This window comes from Phacochoerus africanus, chromosome 7 (assembly GCF_016906955.1).
Source record: "Phacochoerus africanus isolate WHEZ1 chromosome 7, ROS_Pafr_v1, whole genome shotgun sequence".
Classification (NCBI taxonomy): Eukaryota; Metazoa; Chordata; class Mammalia; order Artiodactyla; family Suidae; genus Phacochoerus; species Phacochoerus africanus.
This window is the reverse complement of record NC_062550.1, coordinates 104,830,375-104,848,084: the sequence shown is the minus strand read 5'-3', so window position 1 is coordinate 104,848,084 and position 17,710 is coordinate 104,830,375. Positions and strand designations below refer to the sequence as shown.

Below are 17,710 nucleotides of genomic sequence, written 5' to 3'. Positions count from 1 at the left end.
AAATCTAACCAAAGAAGTAAAATATTTTTACTTGGAAAACTCTAAGACATTGACGAAGGAACCTGAGGATGACCAAAACAAGTGGAAGCATACCATGTTCATGCTCATGACTGAAAAAAATTACCATTGTTAAAATTATCATTACCAAAAATTACCTGGAGAGTCAATGGTATCCCTGTCAAAATACCAAAGGAAATTTTTTACAGAACTAGAACAAGTAATTTAAAAATTTGTTCAGTAGCTCAAAACACCCCCAAATAGCCAAAGTAATCTTGAGAAAGAAAAAAGGAAAAGAAGTAACTTCATCATAGTTGACTTCATAGTACAGGTATCGCCCTCCCTGATCTCAAACTACATTTCAAAGCTATGATAGTCAAAACGGTATGCTACTGGCACAAAAGAAGGCACAAAGAATGGAACAGAATAAAGAGCCCAGAAATAAGCCCACACTTATATGGTCAATTAATCTATGACAGAGGAAGCAAGACGTATAATAGGGAGAAAGATAGCCTCTTCAATAAACGGTTTTGGTAAAACTGGACAACTACATGCAAAAGAATAACTACTTTCTCACGCCATACGCAAAAACACACTCATAATGGACAGAAGGCGTAAACGTAAGACCTGAATACATAAAACTCCTAGGAGAAAACACAGATGATTTTCCTTTTGACATGAGTCTTAGCAATAGTTTTCGAATACGCCTCCTCAGGCAAGGGGAACAAAAGCAAACATAAATAAATGGGACTGCATTAAACGAAAATGTCTCTGCACAGTAAAGGAAACTATCAACAAACTGGAAAGGGATCTTAGCGAATGGATAAGATGTTTGCAAACTCTATGTCTGCTAGGGGGTTAATGTCAAAAATATGCAAAATACTCACACAACTCAACATCAGAAAACAAAAAACCCAATTAAAAAATGTGCAGAGGATATGAATAGACATTTTTCCGAAGAAGGCATACTCGTGACCAGCAGACACATGAAAAGGTGCCCAATATCACTAATCATCGGGCGACCTTAAATTAAAAGCACAATGAGATATCTGTCAATGTCTGTCACCAAAAAGACAAAGGAGTTCCTGTTGTGGCTCAGTGGTTAGTGAACCCAACTAGCATCCATGAGGATGCGGGTTTGATCCCTGGTCTTGCTCAGTCAGTTAAGGATCCGGCATTGCCATGAGCTGTGGTGTAGGTCACGGACACGGCTTGGATCAAACGTTGCTGTGGCATAAGCCAGCAGCTGCAGCTCTGATTGGACCCCCAGCCTGGGAACCTCCATATGTTGCAGGTGCAGCCCTAAAAAGACCCCCCCCAAAAAAAGACAAAAAAGGAAAACAGTATGGAATTTTCTCAAAAAAATTAGAAATAGAAGTACCATATGGTCCATAAGTTTCACACCTGAATATTTACCTGAAGAGAACAGAAACACTAACTCAAAAGGAATACACAACCCCGTCTTCATTGTAGAGTTATTTACATAGCCATAAAATGGAAGCAACCTAAGTGCCATCAGTAGATGAATGGATAAAGAAGATGTGCATATTATATAGCCATAAAAAATAAAATATGACTATTTGCAACAACATGGATGAATTTAGAGGGAATTAGGCTAAGTGAAAGATGTGAGAGAAAAACAGACACATGACCTCCCTTATACATGGAATCTAAACAAACAAATCAAAACAAAACCAGACTCATAGATAAGAGAGAACACATGACTGGTTGCTGGCGGAAGGGGTGAAATGGGTGATGGGAATTAAGAAGTACAAACCTCCAGTTATAAAGTAAGTAAACCTCAGTGATTCACATTCCAGCATAAGGAATATAGTCAATAATATTGTAATAACTTTGTATGTGGACAGTTGGTTGCTAGATTAACACCTAGGCTTTTTTCATACACATTTTATTAAACATTTCACCAATCCTGGGCACATTTTATAGAAAATATATTTTTTTATTTTATGGAAATATATTGGATTTATAGTGTGTGTGGTTATACATACTCACACATTCACATTCTTTTCCGTGATTATCACAGTGTATTGGAGGTGGTTCCCCGCGCTGTGCAGCAGGACCTTGTTGTTTACCCATCCTGCGTGTGCTCATCGGCCTCTGCTGGTCCCAAAGGCCCAGTCCTGCTCCCTCCCTCTCCACCCCCTTGGCAATCGCTAGTCTCTTCTCTCTCTCTATGTAGAAAATATCGTCCAATAAATTAGAGTCATTCAGGGGATTAAATGGTAAAATAAATTCAATAGAAGAGCTACTAAAATACTCAAGCAAAAGTTTTCATCCCTCCCCAAAGAAGAATAAAATGCATAGTGAAAGAATAGTATGTCAGAAACACGAGATTGCACTTCAGAAATAAAAGCAGCTTCTGGTGCCTGTCCTATGCCTTTCTGCTCCTTGCCCCTCCAAGGTAATCACTGTTTAAGAGCTGGGTTGCTTGATTCACTGGCAACAGAGGGCCTCTTCAATTTTCCTGGAGTCCATGAAATTGCTCTCCACTGGGATTGTACCAGTTTACACTCTGTCTCCCAGCTGAGTGTTTATTTTTTAACAGTATCCCTTTTTATGATCACTGAAAATCAAGAATTTTTCTGAAACATCATTTAGAAACTGCTTAGTTTCTGTTGACAGTGAGGGATTAAGCCTAAACACACAGGATTTTTCTTTTTTATGACTTAGTTGGGTTGCATACTTAGAACATTTTCTGTATTTATTCTCAGTAGACTGTTCTATCTCCTTCCACTGTGTAGACAAGTAACTTCCTCATAGTTGACTTCATGCTTAGGCAACTACATTCGGGCTGCCTGTTGGTCATACTTATTAGATAAAAATCCGTTGACCTTTTCCTGCTGTAGCATAGTACTAGCAGAACACCTAAAAGATGCTCAGAAATACCTGTTGATTGTTTGTGTCTGATTTATGGTTACACAGTTTCAAAGAGGCTGAAAGTGTGCTAAATTAATTTTAAGAAAGAAAACTGATGTCTTCCTTTTACTAGAATACAAGGGGGTCACTTTTATCATTAGCAAAAATTCCTGTATTTTTTCATAGCTCTGAGTTGCCCCGAGGGGAAAGAATATCAACCCTGTGTGCAGCCTTGTGAAGCAAGGACATGTCTGAACAGATGGTTCTACGGATACTCTTCGTGTCTGAAATTAAGGGAAGACTGTGTGTGCAAAAATGGGACGATTCTTCACAGGCCAGATTCAACTCGGTGCATTCCTGAGAAAGAATGTGGTAAGCAGAAAACACAAAACAGCATCTTCGGGACCCAGCAAATAAGACTTTTTTAGATCTTCGCTGTGCTGAGAAATGCTGATTGGAGGTGGCCTACGTGTTGGAAAGGAAGTGAATATGTAGCTTGGTTTTAATGATTTCAGTTGACCTCACCAAAGTTAGCAGCTCCAGTGGTGATAGGTTTTAATCTCTACTTCTGCCTATAAAAGCTGAGAAGGGATATTTCTTTTTTTTTTTTTGTCTTTTGTCTTTTTTGTCTTTTTGTTGTTGTCGTTGCTATTTCTTGGGCCGCTCCCGCGGCATATGGAGGTTCCCAGGCTAGGGGTCCAATCGGAGCTGTAGCCGCCGGCCTACACCAGAGCCACAGCAACACGGGATCCGAGCCGCGTCTGCGACCTACACCACAGCTCACGGCAACGCCGGATCCTTAACCCACTGAGCAAGGGCAGGGACCGAACCCGCAACCTCATGGTTCCTAGTCGGATTCGTTAACCACTGCGCCACGACGGGAACTCCTGAGAAGGGATATTTCAAACTAAGCATGGAGGAAATACTATTTGGGCTGAATTGAAATTTCGGTGATTTCGTATATTAATGATTCGTCTTTATTTCTGCAAGCCTAAGGTTGCATGTCTGTAAAGTGAAGAAAATAACAGCACTTATCCCACAAGGTTCGTGTGGGAGACCTGAAATAATAGAAAGAATTTTGCAATAGTGTCTAGAGAAAAATGAGCACTCAATAAATGTCAGAAAGGGTTATTATCTGGAAGAAAACACAATATTTCTGCTTTCATTTTCAAACCGTTTTATTCTCACACATTGTCTCTGTGGTGGCTGCAGATGAAAAGAAGTTCAAAACTGAGAAAATTGTAGTACAGTATTTTATCAATCATAGGACTCATTGTTATAGTCAAAAGTAAAGCTAATAATTAAAGAGAAAGGCAAGTAGAAGTGAAATGCATATATAGTTCCAGAAACAAGTTTGTGTTTGCCATTGAAGAGAGTATTTATGGAAGAATTTGAGGATACACAGGCATGCTCAGATTTGTTTTTAGGGACCTTTGAGTTTGTGTTGATAGTAAATAAAATAAGTTCAGGAAAGCTGGGAATATGGTTGTCACTACATTTATCTTTATAATTTATTAAAGAACTGCTAAAGGGCCATATTTATCATTCAGTAAAACTTTCATAATAAAACTGAGTCACCAAATAATATTTTGCTTGGTTGCCTACTTTTCACATTTAGATTTTGAAGCAGAAATGTTTTGAACTTTGATAGGACAAGCCTGTTAATGTGGGGTAGAGACTACCATATTTTAACAGTTATAAAGCAGTTTAAACTGTGTTTAAAACAACTTTAACAGTTAGTATTTTAAAAATAATTTAAATTTATGTTACTGGGTTTGTTCAAGCTAAATGAATTGTATTAACAAGACTTAAATGAATAAAACAAATGACAAATCATCTTATTTATAGAAGGGGACATGCAAATTTGCAGATAGTTGTAAAAGAGAAAATGCTTTCTGTGAACCACATCAAAAATTTCATGAAAGACGTTCTCATCATGGCTCAGCGGAAACGAATCTGATCAGCATCCATGAGGACTCAGGTTCGGTCTCTGGCCTCGCTCAGTGCGTTAAGGATCCGCGTTGCCATGAGCTGTGGGGTAGGTCACAGATGCAGCTCGGATCTGGCGTGGCTGTGGCTGTGGCGTAGGCCAGTGGCCACAGCTCCGATTTGACCCCTGGCCGTAGCATGCCCCTCCCTGTGGTATGGGTATGGCCCTAAGAATGCATAAAAAAATTACATTAAAGAAAAGCGTGAGCTAGTAGCTGATGAAGAAAGGAGGAAGTTGAGAAAGTGACGTGTCGTCTTTGTCACTGGGCCAAGTCACGGCCTGCAATGCGAACCTCACACCCTGGTTTAGTTCAGTGGCCAGCGCTAAGCGATACACCGTGGTCCGTCTTTTTCAGCATGCACGGATAGTGAAGGCCGGCCTCGAGCTGCTGGGGAGGTTTGGAAGGGGGGCATCGACGAGTGCGCCCTGTACAGATGTTTGGAGAACGGCAGCATCATCCCCATAGAACCTGACTGTGATGAGGCGCCCTCACCAGTTTGTGAGCGAGAAGCTCAAGTCGTCCTGGGCTTTGTCGATCAGTGGACCTGCTGTTCAAAGGAAGTTTGTAGTATGTATACAGGCTGAAGCCTTACGGTTTGTTAATGCCACAAAATGCCTTGATTGTGTGTGTGTGAAAAAGCAGGGTATACCTGATTCTTGGGATTAAAAAAAAGGTGCAGGTTGAAGTAATATTGCAAGTATTGCCATAAATCACGTAACACCTTCTCAAAGCAAGTTTTGCCTCATTGTAGTTCTGTGGATTTTGCAGACACATGAAAAACGCTGGCTATTATCGGTTAGTAATATTCAGAAATATGTGACAAGATAAAGAATCTGGGAATATTTGACTTATGACCACTGAGGGTCACAGGCAATAATAGACAAACCTCAAGTCTGCTGACTTTTCACGTGTGACGATTCTATGAGCTGAAGGGGTTTAGTGGCAGCATAAAAACATGCATATTGAGACGCCTCGTTCTGCTTTGAGTTAGAACCACAGGATTTTTGTTGCGTTCAAAAGTTTTTTAATGCTCCTGTCTATTTCCAGGTTGTGACATGACCTTGTGTGAAACTGCCATTCCAGCGTGTACAGATAGTCAAAAATTGATCATTGGCCACAGCCCTTTTTCTTGTTGTCCACAATATCTCTGTGGTGAGTAATTAACTAGGAAAAGTAGGAGTGAGGTTTTTATTCCTGCAGATTAGTGCATTAGATTCTCGTTCTTTGTGTCCATAAGGAAATGGTTTATTATAAAGGATTGTTTGCTCACCTGTCTTGCTAAGGACAGGTGTTTTTTTTGGCCAGGTTTTTTAAAAGTATATATTTTTCTCAGTTATTTATCTTTATAATCATGAGTATCTTGATTTGCTTGTTTTATAGATGTGTAGTTTGCTGCTCAGAGAGGTTAATAACCTTTAGTAGGATCATTAAGAGAAAAGCGGCAGAGTTTACCTAGAATCAGCGTCTGTCTTATTCCAAAGATTTCAATTCTTTTCGGCTTTTCCATCTAATATTTGTTTAATGGGGCTCTGGCTAGCTGTAGGTGTGCTTCCTCACCAGGCACTTTTTTTCCCTGTTTAAAAGGGTTGGCATCATATATGTAGAAAGTCTAGTAAGGAGAAAAATAAGTAGAAAATACATTTTTTTTGTTTTTTTTGTTTTTTTTGAAACGGTGAAGCAGCAAGAATATTTTTCTCCCAAGTTAATACATTTTAAATTAGTTTGAGAATGCTCCAGGCAACTACTGTAATAAATTGTAATTTCTTTTCAAGAGACCCATATGCAGGGGACTTCCCAGAACTTCTGTAGACAGCCTCCTCCTGTCCGTTAACACAAACACACACTCACATGCTTCTTAAAGTAGGTTTGAAATGCTCACTACCTATGATTTGTGAATTATTTAACTTTGCTAAACTCACGAGGAACAGTAATAATTCCTTCCCGACAGGGTTATTGAAAGTACTAAGTTCACGAGGACGAGACTATAGGCCAGAATCAGGACTTGGTGGTGATTTTTTCTCAGCGCTTCAGAGGGGACCGGGGCTCTGGGTTTCCCGTAGTAGCCTCTTGAGGTTATGTGTGAAGATAGCTTTGGCAGCAGTCCATTGGCCCATCATTCTGGTGGATGTACAAGAAACCTCTTCAGATTAGTTCATTGTCAACAAAGGAGTTGAGCCAAAATTACTCTCCCCCCCCGCATCCAACCACCTGGAAATCATCCTTAAGGGACTCTAGAACAGTTTGAAGCTGTATATTAGCATGACTAGTCTCAGGACCCAGCAATCCCTGGTGAAAATAGAATGAAATGTAAATTCTGGGGGCCCTCTGAAACAATGAACATTTATAATTTAGGTGTGAAAATAAATAAAATAAATGCATAATTAATTAAATAAAAATTTTAATTTTTGTGGAAATATGTATTTTAAATGTGCACATATATTTTAAATATTACCTGCCATTTACTATATATTTCTGCTAAGATTTTATAACAGAAGATAGCTATATATCTATTGCTATGTCTATATCTATATATCAGTATCTCTATGAGATTAATAGAAAGTTGTATATATTTTTACAATATATATTTACATGTATTTTATATTTTGTATGTAATATATATATAAGTAACCTGTTGTTTCCTATGTGTTTGTGCTAAGATTAAGATTTTTAAAATGCGCTAATTACCACTAAATTCAAAGAGAACTGCGCCACACTCTTTCATTTATTTTCATCTCACTCTGTACACATTTCCAAATATCTCTGTGTTTGGACAGAATGTGACCCATCCAAATGCCCCCTGATTTCGATACCAGAATGCAGAGAAGACCAATTCATGATTCAAGTTCAGCAGGAGGAGCCTTGCTGTTTTTCTCCCCTCTGTGGTGAGTTTTCTGTGAGATAATTTCCTCAAAGTCGAGGACGGGACTGGGGAAAATGGCTTGTTTGATGTGAATTTCATGGCAGTCATGGGAACCAATATTCTGCTGATATACGCAAAAATTCAACTCAATAAGATGGTAGAAAAGAAAGTACAGCATTTCAGATGATTCTTGACAGTTATTACACGTAGTGCTACTTCCTGTTGACAACGTCTATTCGTATCAGTTGACATACAATCAAGAGTATATAATCAATTTTTAAAAATAAGGCTGGCACCTCGTTCTTCTTCTTATTTTCTTGTAGCCGTGGCTCTCCTTGAAAAAACGACTAAAGGACTCCACTAAGCAGCGTATTTCTTGTGTGTGTGTGTGTGTGTGTTTAGGGCTGCACTCACAGCAAAGGGAGGTTCCCAGGCCAGGGGGCGAGTCAGTGCTGCAGCTGTGACCTACGCCACAGCCACAGCCATGCCAGATCCTAGCCATGTCTGCGACCTACGCCACAGCTCATGGCAACTCTGGATCCTTATCCGACTGAGCAAGGCCAGGGATCGAACCCGTGTCCTCACGGATGCTCGTCAGATTCGTTTCCACTGTGCCACGAAGGGAACCCCCAGAATACTTCTTTAAAACTTCATCTTCTGTGTCTCCTGTGTGAGTCTGATGATCTCAAAGAGAATGGTAGCCATGAAAGGTGCCTGGGAAGTGACTGTGTTTGGTGATATGTGTATTGTCTGATGAACTGGACTTTGAAAAATAAAGAATTTTCTCTTTTCGGTTTCCTTGAAGAATGATCATATCAGAGACTGGTGATTGATGTAGGTTTCTGATGCACCTGTGAAGATCAGCGGACGTCTTTTCGTCCCATTTAAGGTGCTTTGACTGCGAGGGGCACTAAGTGATCGATTCTGGCCAGCTTGGGCACAGACCAACGGCTGGGCAGACTGAGGGGGATTAAGCTTTTCCGTGACGGAGATGAAGCAGAACAGTCAGCCTCTGGCAAAGAGAGAAACCAGCTGCTCCAGGTGGCAGTTACTAGTGATTGAGTCAGCAACCTCCGTTTCCTGACTCGATGTCCTTCTGTTTATGATTCGAATGCTGTAGAACGAGGTTCCGATTCGTCTGTAGTGGAGTTTTCCCTGCACAGAGACCTGGTGAGAAGGAGGCACCTTTGTTCAGAGTCCCTCTAGGACGGCCTGGGCAGGACACTTCCTCACGTTCTTTCACAGGCTTGTCATCCACGTTGGGAGAGGGATGCTGAAGCGCTCAGAAGAGCAGGTGCCTGCTGCGATGCTCCTCCATAAACTGGAGGAGTCAAAAGTAGTGAATTAGAAAGACCTGAAGTCAGTCAATGGCATTTTGATCCTAGCAAGAACAGATTACTCCTGAACTCCTGATCCCCTGTAACTCTGGTAAGATGGTTCTTCAGTGTCCCTGCGCTGAGGAAAGTATAAAGCAATATCCTCAGATGGTGCCACTGCTTTTATGACCAAATCAGGAGATTTGTTAGCTCCTTGTCTTCCTTATTTGCTGTTTTGTTAAACATAATGTGTTTTATTTTGACTTTATGTGCGCAGTAATCTCAACTGATAGTTTGTGTTTTGCTCAGCTGTGACTTCTGCCTTTTTGGTTTATCTTTAGTTTGCAAACCTTGCACTCAGCCTATTCCGCTATGTGCTGATGGGGAATTTCTCACTTTGGATCTTAACACCAGGCACGTCTGTTGCCCTCAGTATTACTGCGGTAAGTACACGTTAACTAACGGAACACATCTGGGTGTGTCCGAGGTTGAAGGCCAGTGCACCTTGGTGGTACTGTCCCCTCACACCTCAGTTTAGGTCTAGCCTGTGCAATGGCCTGTTAATGTTTTCAAACATCAAAGAGCACTTCTTAGGTAATGACATCACCGCTCCAAAACAGATTAGCTGTGACGTCTCCTCCTCCTAGACTTTCTAGTGATCCAGGCGATTCTAGACCTTCTGAACTCCACTCTCTTCTTGCCCCCCTGCCATTTCTCGGGGCTCTTGCCCTAATGAGTGTGTCCTAGTCTACTAATGTTGTTATAGCTGCTTGGAAGTCATTTGTTCTGTCCTCGCTGACACGGGGCAGTCTGGGTGGTGGGAGAGAGCTCTGGGGAGAGCTGAGTCCGCTCGAGTCCATGCACTGCATCAGCAATGGCAGTCAGCTAAATGGTCGCCAGTGAAAACCAGCAATTACCTGAAATAACTTTTTACCCATGTAATTTTTCTGTTTAGTGTGTGAGCCAAACCTTTGTCCTATGCCACTGCTCAACTGTGCAGAAGATATGAAACTTGTGAAAGAAAATGTATCTGGTCAATGTTGTCCAACATGGCATTGTGGTAACTAATTTTCGGATTTTAAAGTCTTATTGCACTGTGTTAATATGTTCTGATCAATATACATATGTTGATTTTTGTCTTTTAGAATGTAGCTGTGAAAATCTTGTTATGCCAACTTGTAAAGTGGTAAGAACACACATTTTGATTGAATTTTAATATAATTTAAATCAGTTTATTCTTCCTTGGTCGCTTTCATTTCTGATTGCTTCTCAGTTAATGGGATTGTGCTTGTTCAGTTGTATTGAAGTAGATTAAAATAATCTGCTCTGATAGTAGGGAACAGCCGATATTTCATATTTTGCTTGAGAAGGGTAAGTGCAATACATTATTTTTTTCCACCGGTGACTGAAAGTACTAGTCTTACATATAGTTAAGTTCACTGGTCTTAAAATGAATCACAATATAAAAATATATTCTCTCAATATTGAAGGGTTTCCCCAGTGATTCTTCAAGAAAGTGCACTAATAATGCAGAGTTTTAGCGGAGGAGGGAGGTATAAACATGTGTCTGTCTGTCTTTCTTAGGAGTTATCTGTGAACATGGAACCATATAGAAATTCCAAAGGTTTAATTTTTAGAAATAATAATTATGATCTGGTGTCACTTCTTCAATCATTAGATGGAGGCTGTGGTGCTTTACAAGTCTTTTTTTTTTTTTCTTTAACTATTTACCTTCATGATATGCCTCTTAAACTTAAGGAAGATGATATATTCCTGGCCCTATTTATCAAGGAAGACATGTTTTCTCTGGCAAAGATTTTCTTTTTCTTTTCCTTCTCAAATAAGGTGTATCATTAGACACTCATACAGATGTTCCATGTCAAAGCTATCTTCTGGGGAATAAATGAGGCATTTTTACAGTAACAGAACCTCTCGTAGGATGCCCCTGTTTCATTTAAAAAGCAGGGTGCCGAGTTTCAACCCTGAGGGACAAATGATGCCAGAGAATGGCTGTACTTTCTTAGTGCTGTCTTAGAGACTTAAAAATTTAAGACGGTCGCTCTCAGGTTAGATGGTCTTATCGCAATATAATAATAAAGAAGAGAGTGGGAGGAAACTTTTAGAGTCAATGGATAGGTCTATGGTGGGGTGATGCTTTCATGGTATGTATTTCTCTCCAAATTTGTCAAGTTATACGCGTCAATTATGTACAGATTTTTTATGTCAAATAAATTAATTAAATTAACTTTAAAAAGCATTAACCTAACAGTTACTCTCATGATGAGTTACCATCTGTGATTCGCACAACCTGTTTAAACTTTACAAATAACTTTCATAAAAATTATCTCATTGGATTATTTTGTGTATGCACCATATACATACCTACAGAAAAGAGTGGAATTATATTGTATTTTTCTGCAGTTCCTCATAACTGATATAAAAAGTTTTCTGTAGTATCTCATTGAATCTTCACAAAGTAGGTGTTTTAGCTCATTTTATAAAAGAGAAAACAAAGGTCTAGAGAGAGTAAGTGATAGACTCTGAGATCTTCAACCCAAACCAAGGGTTGGGTCGAAATACGCACAAATGCTTACACAAGACAGTTTGTTTTTTTAACATTCCTGCTTCTACATGTGTTCGCCTGACCCTTTGTGCCCGAGTGGTTACTCTCAATGATTGCTAAATACTTATTTCAGTGTTTAAGATGATGTATTTTGAAAAATCACATTAGTTTATTCACATAGACAGTAAATGCATTTCAACCTAAACAGTCTCTGTTAGGTTTTGCAGTATTTATTAAATACCAGCTTTATGGAAATATAATCCACACACCATACAATTCAGCCATTTAAAGTGTACAGTTATTTTTATTATGTTCACGGAATTGTGCAACCATCAAAAGAATCAACTTTTGAACAATTTTATTACCCCCCAAAAAGACTCTGTACCTTTTGGCAGCCACTTCTTATTCCCCTCCAAACTTCCTAGCCCTAGGAAACCACAGTTATACTTCCTGTCTCTATAGATTTTCCTATTCTTAGTATTTCATACATGGAATCATATAACATGTGGCTTTTGTGACACCTTTCACTTAGCATAAGGTTTTCAAGGCTCAGCTGTGTTGTGGCATGTATCAGTACTTCATCCTTTTACTGCTAACTAACATTCCATTTTATGGATATACCCAGACATTTGTCCAAATGAATGTATTCACTGGCCAATAGTACATGAAAAGTTCCTTCATATCCGAAACATAGTCCCCAGTGCTACATGGCAGGATCTCATTGCTATCACTGAAGTGAAAATCAGAGCTACGGTGAGATACCGCTCCACACCCGCTAAAATGACGGGTAATAATGCATGTTGGCAAGAATGTGGAGAAACTGGAACCCTCATATGCTGCTGGTGGGAATATAAAATGGTACAGCTGCTTTGGAAGACAGCTTGGTCGTTACTTGGAAGGTTAAATATATGGTTACCATATGACCCAGGAATTCCATTCCTAGGCATATATCCACAGGAAATGAAAACATATGCCCAGGGAGTTCCCACTGTGGCGCAGTGGAAACGAATCCAAATAGTGTCCATAAGCACGCAGGTTCAGTCCCTGGCCTCACTCCGTGGGTTAAGGATCCGGCATTGCCGTGAGCTGTGGTGTAAGTCACAGATGCTGCATGGATCTGGCATTGCTGTGGCTGTGGCGTAGGCCTGCAGCTGGAGCTCTGATTCTTCCCCTAGCCTGGGAACTTCCATATGCCGTGCCCTAAAAAGAAAAAAAAAAAGGAAAGAAAAGAAAAATAAACATACATCCACATAAAAGCTTGTACATGAATGTCCATGGCAGCACTTTCGTAAAAGCTAAAAAGTGGAAACACCTGACTTTAAAGGAGAGGAGTATTTGCCTGAGAATAAAAAATACCATCATATTTGACATAGTATTAAGTATTGTTAGAACATTCAAGGAGTTATTTCAAATTGGGTACTTATGAGAATAAGTATATCTAGAATATGAATAAGATCTCAAAGGAAACAGCTTTGGAAGGAAGAAAAATTTACACCTAAGCTTGAGAGGACCCAGTGGACATTGTGGCTCTAACTTGAAAAACAGGTGAGTAAGTGACTTAAAAGAGTTAATGATATCTCTTTGCCTATATATACACAATGGAATACTATTCAGCCATAAATAGAATAAAATAATGCCATTTGCAGCAACATGGATGGAACTAGAGACTCTCATACTGAGTGAAATAAGTCAGAAAGACAAAGACAAATACCATATGCTATCACTTATATCTGGAATCTGATATATAGCACAAGTGAATCTTTCCACAGAAAAGAAAATCATGGACTTGGAGAATAGACTTGTGGTTGCCGAGGGGGAGGGGGAGGGAGTGGGATGGATTGGAAGCTTGGGGTTAATAGACGCAGACTGTTGCCTTTGGAATGGATGAGCAATGAGATCCTGCTGTGTGGCACTGGGAACTATGTGTAGTCACTTATGATGGAGCATGATCACGTGAGAAAAAAGAATGTGTACATGTATGTGTAACTGGGTCACCCTGCTGTACAGTAGAAAAAAAATAATGCATTAGGGAAATTAAAAAAAAAGAGTAAGAGCCTAATACTTTCTTATCTAATCTTTTAGAGTAGTTTATACAGTGGGAGAATTTGATTTATTATTATCTTTAACTCCGAATTTCTAATATTTTATTTACAATCCCATTGAAATTGTATAATGACTAAAAGTCATAAAATGTCAACACATTAATGTTTATGAAACTGCTTTACAACTTGTAAAACACCATAAAAAGTAAGATATTATTAGCTCATGGGCAAAAGTTCGCTTTTTTACATTACCAGAGATTTACTTGAGTTATTTTTATATCAAAAATCAAATTAGTTTTTTATTACTGATGTCATATGAAAATTAAACACACCAGGAAAAGTTGATGTTTAAAATACTACTTTCTGTATGTCAGCTTATTTTTAGCTCTTGGTTGATCCATTTATTTCTTTCAACAATTTTAAGAGGCAGGCAGTGCTATTATTCCCATTTTACAGACGGGGAAGGGAGGAGCAGACTAAGTAACCCACCCTTGATCACACAGCTAGAAAGTAGCAGAGCACGAGTGGCACAAGGGCAGTCTTGTTCCTGGGTCTGTGCTGTCAGTCACTGTGCTATACTTTTTCACCTGCTATAGCAGCCTTGCTCTGATGCAGACATCCGAGATCTGGACCACCTCTGTAGAGCAGGTCAAGACCATTTCCATCCAGAAACGTTTCTAGGATTCACAAACACGCTCTTATCTTCAGTTGCCCACTAGAAGCTCAGAATCAAACAGTGTAATTTTAATGTTGGGACAAACCATAAAGATAATCTTATGCACTTTCGTTCATGTAATGGATTTGGAAATTAAACTTTAGAGAGATTGAGTGGTCTGTGATCACATTGTTTCTGGTAAATGTTTTCCATAGGCTACTAATTAAATGACCAGTAGGTTAATCAAAGCTTGTTTACTGTCGCGTATTTATTGTGCACTTGCAGTGTGGCTGTGGAGTAGGAAACAAATTGGATGTTATATTTTGTATTCTTTTTACAATGGTAACATAATGAGCCATGTGGTATGTCATATAATAATAATAATAATATCTTCCTAATAGGGAGAATTTGCTGCAATAGACCGTAGCTTTCAGAGCGACTGTGGATGTGTACAGTATCTCTGTGGTAACTAAATTTTTTGTAACTTTTAAATGATCATGAATTTTATTGATATTTGTGTTCACTGTAAATAAAAATAATTTTTGAGATATATTGCACATTTTAAGCTATTTGCCAGTTTTTGAGCATAAAAGTATACTTTTTCCTTTTTAGTTTCTTCTTTTGTAATATTCCTAAATATTCTGAGACACTTGATAACAAGACATTAAAATGATTCTTTTTCAGAGGCTCGCAGTATTTATAAGTTGATGCCACAGTTCTTAGTGTATATATATATAAAATTTAATTTAAAAATTGACAACATCTCAAAGTCAGAGATTTTTGCTCGCTATTTTGTAATTATTGATGTTAACATTGCAAAGCATAAAGTTGATTTTTCTGTGAAATAACAAATCTTCATATTAAGTATTAGTTTGTTAGTTTGTTCAATAGCTTGAAACTTCAGTATTTTTATATGCGAAATGAGTTAAATTTAGTGTTGGTAAGACACAAAGACTTCCAAGCTGAATTCTTTATCCCTATTCTAGGCTACTCTAAGGCACTTTTTAAAGATGTGATTGCACATTACATCAGCTGCTTTCATTGTAAAATATGATTTATAGGACTATTTTGCAACAAAGTAAAATTGGAAAATTTCTCTAAAAACAACAAAGATATGAACTGTTTTACAAGGCTGTCATGAAGAGACCTACGATTACTGATTTAGATTTTGCCCCATTTATATCCACTCCCCCAAATTGTCATGTTGTTTCCAGGAGAGGGAACAGCAAGTAGCTTGCTGATCGCTTTGGGCTAAAATTCTGGAATCTGCTACAAAGTATGTAGCTTTTAGAGGAAAATCAAGCAGCAAGTAGCAGTTGGGTTTAGAGATCAATTTCTTATTGTATATTAAGGAATGCTACATGCTGCATTCATTATTAAGTAAACTCTTAAAATATTAACAATGCATAAAGGTAAACATCTTGATTGGTTTTGAAAAAATTGCACATCACGATAAAAACATCGATTTAAATAAAAGTTCCACTGATTGATTAATAAAAAAAATTGAGTATAGTGCTTTTTGTTGACTCTTTTCTTAGAAAAGGATGATGTGTGTGTGTTTCAAGAAGCGTCAGTATTGCATCCCGGCCAGTCTATGATAAAGTACTTGGAAGGGGATTTTTGTTACACGGCAGAGTGTCTGGAAGAAAAAGATAACCATACAGGCTTCCACACTTTGAACATTACAGTGGTGAATTGCTCAAAGGAATGCGATGTTGTAAGTATTCTTTATAAGTCATTCCAGTGAGAGTTAATCTTGAAATGACAGCTATAAAATTCGAACAAGTCAATACTCTGTAAGTTAAAAATATACACCTGAATAGTTCTTCAATAATCTCTTAATGTGTAATATAGCTTTATAATGTAGTTTCCTCTTCCTGTGTATAACCTTGAGCTTCAGGAGTCTTATTATCTATACACCTTGCTTGACCCACGCTTGTTACATCTACTTGGCGAATCTTGGCTGCTAGATGTAAAAGTTAGCTTCTAATACAGGTATGTAAAGGCAGTTCTTATTTGAAGTGCCTCAAAATCAGCCTTAGAAATGCTTACAGGTGTTCCGAGAGAGCATGCAGTTACACTGGGAAGCACTTTCGGAACTAATTCATTAATAATATCAGTATTGTTGGCTAATTAAACTTTTTATTATTACAATGCACAGCACCAGGTATACACTCCATCTCCAAGTGATTATGATTGTTGTGGTTCCTGCAAAAATGTATCCTGCAAATTTCAAATGGAAAATGGAACATTAGTTGTATATGAGGTATGGATTCTTTAGTTCCTACAATGTGCTCTATGGAGGGTGGCTTTCCATGCTGTTTTCTGAAGATGTTCAAATGAATTTGACAAATTTGATCACACACACACGCACACGTTCTACGTACAACAAGCACACCCATCTACAGCACACTTACAACACAGGAGACATAGTTACATTTTAAAGTATTTGATTCCTGCTGTAAAGAAACATGTTTAACTGTTTCTCAAGCTTATTTTATAATAGATCCTCACTTTCCCCCCAGATGCTAGGAACGGGCTTCGATGAATGTTGATCTCTAGTCGTTAGAGCCAAGGAAAAGAACAACATTCTTTTATTCACTCATTTGAAATGAAGCCTTTTAGTAGGAATCTGAAACAAGATGTTCGTACTTCATTATTGAAGGAATTGAAGGTTTTAGTGGGTAAATATAAGAAGAGATTTAGAATACTTGAAAAAATTTTAAAAAAAGATCCCAAGACTAATGAATCCTATACCATATCTTTCCACCAAAAACAATAAAATAATTATTCTGAATTCTTCCATCATCTCATAATAACTCTGTGGAAGTTTTCAGACGGACTTACCCCTTTCCTTTTTGAGAATAGGAGAATGGAACCATATAATTTTAGTGCAGTTGTTAGTGATGTCATCAGATGTAGGAAGGTCACAAAATCTCTTTATGATTTACAGTACACGAAGGCAGCTCCAGTGTGTTATCACCATCCTCAAGTTTCTTTCCGTTAATAGTCTGATTATATGGAGGTCTTATTTCTGGTGTTCTTCATTGCGTGGGGTCACTCACACACACAAAAGAAAAACAGATTTCTCCAAACCCGTCAAGTTTATTAAATAAGAAAAGTAAAGATGTTATTGTCCCATAGAGTATTATTTTACAGTGTGTAGTGTTATTGATTTAAATAATGTTGATATTATCTGTTTAATTATAGCAATATTTCTGTCTTATATTATATATTTATAAAGTGGGAGCCTTGAAAAAAGAAGCTTGAAAATGCTGAGGAGACATAGGTGTCAGTGAGAGAAAAGGAATCAGGCTGCTTGAAGATACACAGTAATGAGGGGATTTTAGGAAGAGAGCAACATAAACTCATAAATGTCAATAATCCAGGAACCATCGGTGTATATAAT

At 38.3% G+C, this 17,710-nt stretch overlaps 1 protein-coding gene across 1 annotated transcript in view; it reads left to right on the top strand.

The window, feature by feature from the left end:
• Positions 1–17,710, top strand: part of OTOGL (otogelin like) — a 152,670-nt gene that overhangs the window by 125,448 nt on the left and 9,512 nt on the right. The window contains exons 46-55 of the mRNA XM_047785805.1: positions 3,061–3,246; positions 5,220–5,432; positions 5,913–6,017; positions 7,640–7,747; positions 9,383–9,484; positions 9,997–10,101; positions 10,187–10,227; positions 14,703–14,766; positions 15,840–16,018; positions 16,463–16,567. Coding sequence (XP_047641761.1) covers positions 3,061–3,246; positions 5,220–5,432; positions 5,913–6,017; positions 7,640–7,747; positions 9,383–9,484; positions 9,997–10,101; positions 10,187–10,227; positions 14,703–14,766; positions 15,840–16,018; positions 16,463–16,567 — 1,208 coding nt within the window. The remainder of the gene's footprint in view (positions 1–3,060; positions 3,247–5,219; positions 5,433–5,912; positions 6,018–7,639; positions 7,748–9,382; positions 9,485–9,996; positions 10,102–10,186; positions 10,228–14,702; positions 14,767–15,839; positions 16,019–16,462; positions 16,568–17,710) is intronic.